Source organism: Zingiber officinale, chromosome 1B (genome assembly GCF_018446385.1).
Source record: "Zingiber officinale cultivar Zhangliang chromosome 1B, Zo_v1.1, whole genome shotgun sequence".
Classification (NCBI taxonomy): Eukaryota; Viridiplantae; Streptophyta; class Magnoliopsida; order Zingiberales; family Zingiberaceae; genus Zingiber; species Zingiber officinale.
In genome coordinates this window covers 156,927,359-156,933,203 of record NC_055986.1, presented here as the reverse complement: position 1 = coordinate 156,933,203, position 5,845 = coordinate 156,927,359, and the positions used below count along the sequence as shown (strand labels likewise).

At 38.0% G+C, this 5,845-nt stretch overlaps 1 protein-coding gene across 1 annotated transcript; it reads left to right on the top strand.

Moving 5' to 3' along the window:
- Window positions 1-573: 573 nt before the first annotated feature.
- On the top strand, window positions 574-2,025 carry LOC122012741 (peroxidase 5-like). Its single transcript, XM_042569418.1, has 4 exons — window positions 574-850; window positions 927-1,121; window positions 1,207-1,369; window positions 1,443-2,025. Exons 1-4 carry the CDS (start codon window positions 632-634, stop codon window positions 1,850-1,852), a joined length of 987 nt encoding a protein of 328 aa, XP_042425352.1. The 5' UTR covers window positions 574-631; the 3' UTR covers window positions 1,853-2,025.
- The last annotated feature ends 3,820 nt before the right edge of the window (window positions 2,026-5,845 follow it).

Below are 5,845 nucleotides of genomic sequence, written 5' to 3'. Positions count from 1 at the left end.
AACATCACATGTAACTAATACCATTCCAAGTCAACCAGTTACAGGCATATTATTATTTGATTAATTAAATTTGCAATTCAAGTTAACTATTTGATTACTTAAATATGGGCACAAAGTTAGGAACATCACATGGGAATTCATTTTGTTTAACTATTAGCTTCTTCTATATGAAACAACCACATGGCTGTTTTATCATGTTAATATAAGTTTTTCGTTAATTATTATTTTTTTTTTGGTCTCTTTTGGCTAAAAGAAGTTGACCAGTTACTATATGCCAGCATGTCAACTCTGCATTAAAATTTTAAATGCATTTGCTGGCGGGCACCAAGTACTCAAGTAGTAGGTGATGAATAAATAATCAGGATTCCAAGTGTTCCAGTTTGCACGCTAGTAGCATTGCTTCAATAAAGAAGAAAGTCAATAAAGAAATATAACAACAATAAAAAAAAAGGTTGTGCTTAATTTCAAGTGGGCGTGGAAGCCATAAGCAACCATATGGGAGTTGGTGGAGTAATGGGATTAATAGTTGATTAAATTGGTGACTATAAATAGGGATGGGGGAAGGCCTTCACAACAACAACATCAACAACACGAGATCGACATTGGATCACTGAGAGAGAGTTTGTAGGAGATGGCTTTAGGAAGAGGAGGCTCAATGTGGCTTTCTTTGGCTGTTGTCTTGTGCATGAGCTTAGCAGGCTCGGCTTCTGAGATCAAAGTAGGGTTCTACTCGGATAGTTGCCCTAAAGCTGAGGATATTGTGAAGGAGGAGCTCGACAAGGCTTTTAAGGCCAATGCTGGCATTGGTGCTGACTTCCTTCGGTTGCACTTTCATGACTGCTTCGTCCGAGTTAGTATACATATATGGATATACTTACTACCATTAATCTGTTGTTTTGATATCAGTTGACAATATTGCATTATAGGGTTGCGAAGCTTCGATTCTAGTTGACTCAACAAAGGGCAACATTGCAGAGAAAGATGCACCACCAAACGAAACCTTTGAGGATGAAGTATTTGATGGGATCGATTCTATCAAAAAACGTTTGGAAGCTGCCTGCAAAAGAACAGTCTCTTGCGCTGACATCATTGCCTTCGCGGCTAGAGACAGTATTGTGCATGTAAACAAATTCAAAATTTATAGTATGTTTATTCGTTATTTAATAAAATTGTTTTAACTATGATAATGGAGATTTATGAATGTAGTATGGAGGAAAGTACTACAGTGTGCCATCAGGTAGAAAAGATGGAAGAAAGTCGATAGCAAAAGAAACAGTGGATCTCCCTCCTCCAACATTCAACCTCACTCAACTCACTACCTTGTTTTATAGCAAAGGTCTAAACAGAGATGACCTAGTAACTCTCTCAGGTAATCGATAAGAAGAGCATATATGGTAGCCATTTTGATACAAAAGTGCTAACATTTTATGATGTTTACATAGGAGCGCACACCATTGGCGTCGCACATTGTCCTGCTTTTGCAGATAGGCTTTACAACTACAGTGGAACTTTAAAAGGTGATCCAAGTTTGGACTCCGGATATGCTAAAAAGTTGAAGCGGGAATGCCCTCCAGGGAACACGGTCACTGAAGTGGATATGGACCCACAAAGTCCCCTCACCTTTGACTCTAGCTTCTATAAGGCTGTCACAACGCACCGCGGTCTCTTCACCTCAGACCAGAGTTTGATGTCAACAGATGAAACTTCTAACAAGGTGTCTCAATATGCAAAAAACCCCAACTTGTTTAAGAAGAAGTTTGCCGCATCCATGGTGAAGATGGGTAAGATTGGTGTGCTCACAGGGAAACAAGGAACTGTACGAGCCAATTGCAGAGTTATCAATTACTCTTGATGAATTTTTGATATTCCTTCTTATAATTCCTTAGTTACAAGCATACCTTCTAAGGTATGGCCATGGAGAATAATGAGTGTTATGCATGTGAGAATTAATGTGCTTTCATTTGTTTGATTGTAACCATATGTTTTATTTTAATTTAATGATGAATAAGATTGCTATTGTTAACATCTTTGAAAGATTAGTGAATTTATATATGAAGCAATATTATTTAAGATATTATAAACATTAAAATCTTAATTAGCACGATAAAAAAATAATAATCTCAGTTAGCTTCATTGGTTATTCCTAGGATGACCGACCCGATCCTACGAAAGTTTTCCATCGGTCACTAGGATAAATCGGGCGTGTACGACGAGCAACCCAAGAGCCCAACATCTTTTGATTGCGACCCCCATTTGGAGAAAAAAATTTCTGCAAATACGCCATAGCTGAGGATCGAACTGTGGGTACCTTGGTGACAACTTGGATGTGCTACCGTGACACCATAACCCCGGGGACTTAATTAGCACTACAAGAACCTTAGTCAACCTTAGTCATCACCCATCCTTAGTAAGAAGTAAGGCCCTATTAGGGGCAATAAGAAAATTAAGACCTAAAATTAAAGAAATAGTCTTATGTGACATCGGGCGAGTCTATAATTAAGGAAGAAGTAAGGGTGTACTAAAAACACCACAATTCGTAAAAAATCGTACATGGGCATTTTTGACAAATTTATGGTAACTTAACTACTGACCATCAAATTGAGTACTCAGAAGAGGAGTATTGGTAGTTTTAATAAGGGTAGGAGGAATAAAGGAAGTTAACAAATCTTCATCAATAGTGGAGGTAGTAGCTCCACTGTCTAAAAATGCATATAGAGTAAGTTCATGGCCTTGGATATTAAGTGTACATTGTACTCGAATATCAATAGGAATGTATGTATTACAGATGCTCAGTGTTTGAATAAAGACAAACTCAGAAGTGGTTGGTTCCTCAAGTATAAGAGGGTTTTTCCCCTTGTCCTGATAAGGGTCTTGCATATAAGATGAAAGGCTTGGTTCAGTAGAGGGAGGATATGTTCCTTCTTTAAGAAGAGCAAGTTCAATTTCTGACAAGTTTAATCTAGTTTCTAGAATAGAAACCCTTGATTCTAATAATGTATTTCTAGTACTCCGTCTTACTGTAGGCATTTGTGGAATACTGATTTGAAAAATAGCATTAAGGTATAAATTGTAGTATTGTTTCTTTCAAAGTTTACAAGTTCCTCTTTGGGGGATCGAAGAGTAGTATCCACAAGTAAAACAAGGAATATTATCAGAGTCTTCTTTAAGTATCCAGTCATGAGGACAGATTCTTTGATCAAACCGTAGATCAGTTAAATTTTGTGGAGTAAACTGATACATAAGAGTAAAATGTTGGAAGTCATGCAAAGTTTCTTCTAATAGTGGATCTGCGAAGGGATCTTCTTCTGACTCAGAACTAGAAGCATAAGTAGGATCTAAAAATGAATTGATTAATGAGTAATTCTTTTGGAAAGTAGGTGACATATTTTTGAGATCTAGAATAGAGCATATAGAGTATATGGAAGATGTACTTGAAACATTAGATTAGACTTCGACTAAGTCAAAATTGGTATTGTCTATAACTTCTGCTTTGCGGCTGTATAAGTTTTTTCTATCCAGACCGGCGGATGATAAGTTTCCAAGTTTATGACAGGCAAAACAAGTAATCATATTGGTGTATGTTTTCTTTGGTTTAAACCTTCGTACATGTTTTTCTTTGTTTAAGAATGATTTTCGTTCTTTACTTTTTCTAATATAATAAGTCTTTTTAGGAGTAAATTTTGGTTTAGGAGCTGATAATCGATTCCTTTGTTTTTGGCAATTTTTGTATCTTGTTTGTATTTGTTGGCCGCCATATTGTTGAGGAGTATATATTTGACTGTAAACCCATATTGTTTGTTCTTAAATTGTTTTTGAATTTAAATATAAGTGCACTTTGTCTTGAGTGTAGATAATATATGTTGTATACGAACACCTATGTTGTCATATACAGCTGGGACATGTAAGTCAGTCCAGGATTTATGAATTTCCTTACTTACTTCTCTTGAGAGTTTACTAAACAACCTTTCCCCTAAAGCCGAGTGACAATAATTACCAGAGACTGCTGTGAGAGCTAAAAAGTCGTTACAAAAGGTTTTAATGTAATTCCAATTAAATAACTAGAGTTGTTCTAAGTCTCTTATAGCTTATTTTTGCCTAATATCTAATCCGGTATTAACATCCCGGGTAGTTAAAAGTCTATGTATGACATAACAAAAATTAAGTATATTATTGCCTTATGAGACAATACGAGTTACCTCTTCTAGGAAATGATTTTTAAAATCTTCCCAAACGACTCTTGCTACATCTCCTATGTAGTTTTCTCCTACTCGGACCATAGCTTCTCCTGTCTCTATATTCATTTATGCTTTGCTTGATAATCTCTTTTAAAAGAGACTATCCATTGTTCTAAGTAAGTATTATATAACTGAGGATCACATTCAGTTATATTAAGTAATACTACATCTTTGCCAAAAAAACGTCATTTCAAGTGGTCTTCTTTTTCCTGTAGTTCTAACTAAGAGGTTATTATTAGTGTTGGTGTGGGAAGAACCAGACGATTGAAGCTGTGTTTTGATTATGTCAAAGGGTTCAAAGTTAAGGTTATTTGTTGTCTGACAAGTTTGAATAAGATTGCAAGAAAGTCCTAAGTGGTCTTAGGTAAAAGTCCTAGTGGATTCTAGGCAGGTGAAAACCCCTAGTCGAGTGCTTCGAGCAAAATCTTAGAGTCGGGGACTCTTGGTTGAAATCCTGGTGTCGCAAATCGGGTGGAAGTCTAGATGAGTCATGGAGCAGACGATCAGCATGAAGACTGGGAGCCTCAGGCGCTGAGCAAAAGTCCATTCGGTCTGGAGGACCGGTCTGGCAATAGGTAAACTCTCCTGAGTGCAGTAGGTGAGGGTGCGTTCTCCGATAAGGGAACAGTAGGCATCGGTTCAACCTAGAATTTCTGAGAAACTCGAAGTCATAACCGGATAGTCCGGTGACTGTCAAATACTTGTATTTATCTTATATTATTGGTCTAACTTGGTTTTGTATGGTATACTTTGTTTGTGGACTAATATGTCTTGTAGGAATGAAGTTGCCCAAGGGAACCCTTGGATGAACAGTACTCGAGGCACCCTCCATGGAACTTGGAGGTGCCTCGGGTGCCTTGGATGAAAGCCTCACGCAACAAGGAGTGAAGGCGCCTTCCAAGGAGATGGAAGGCGCCTTGAACGTTGGATGGAGGGCGCCCTCCATGGAGCTTGGAGGCACCTTCGAGTGGGTAAGCAGCGAAGGAAGCGGAGCTTATCAGCATTGACGCGGAGGTGATAGAAACCCTTGCTGGAGGCGCCTCCTATGGATGCTAGAGGCGCCCTCAATGGGCTGTTTGAAGCTGGTTCGAGCAGCAGCACAGATACAACAGTAACTTGCAATAATTCTTCCGTGTGCGGTTATCAAATCGATCAGGCAAAGTCCTAACACTACTCCAATGACCAGAAGTTCTCAATTTCAGATTTCTTTATTGTCGGTATAATAGTTGGTGGCACTTTAATTGTTGTACTCTTTTTGTAATATTTCTGAAGCTATAGTGATTGTCCATCGAAAGTACTCTTATGTGTGGCCCTTGGAGTAGGAGTCACCACAGACTCTAAACCAAGTAAATCCTTGGTGTTTGCTATTGATTTCTATTTATTCAGCTACGTGTTTACTCAATTATTTTAAAACGAAAGTGAAAGCCACGAGCGTTGTCCCCCCCCTGACACTTTTCGATCCTACAATTAATGTATGGTACTATTCTAGTTCTAAGTGGATGTCTTTGACCATAGTCTATCATTTTCATTGTACTTTCTGGTAGCCTAACTTCATAGGGTTTAGAAGTAGCGGAGGATTATTCTGTAGGATTCTTTCTATTGGAAACAAG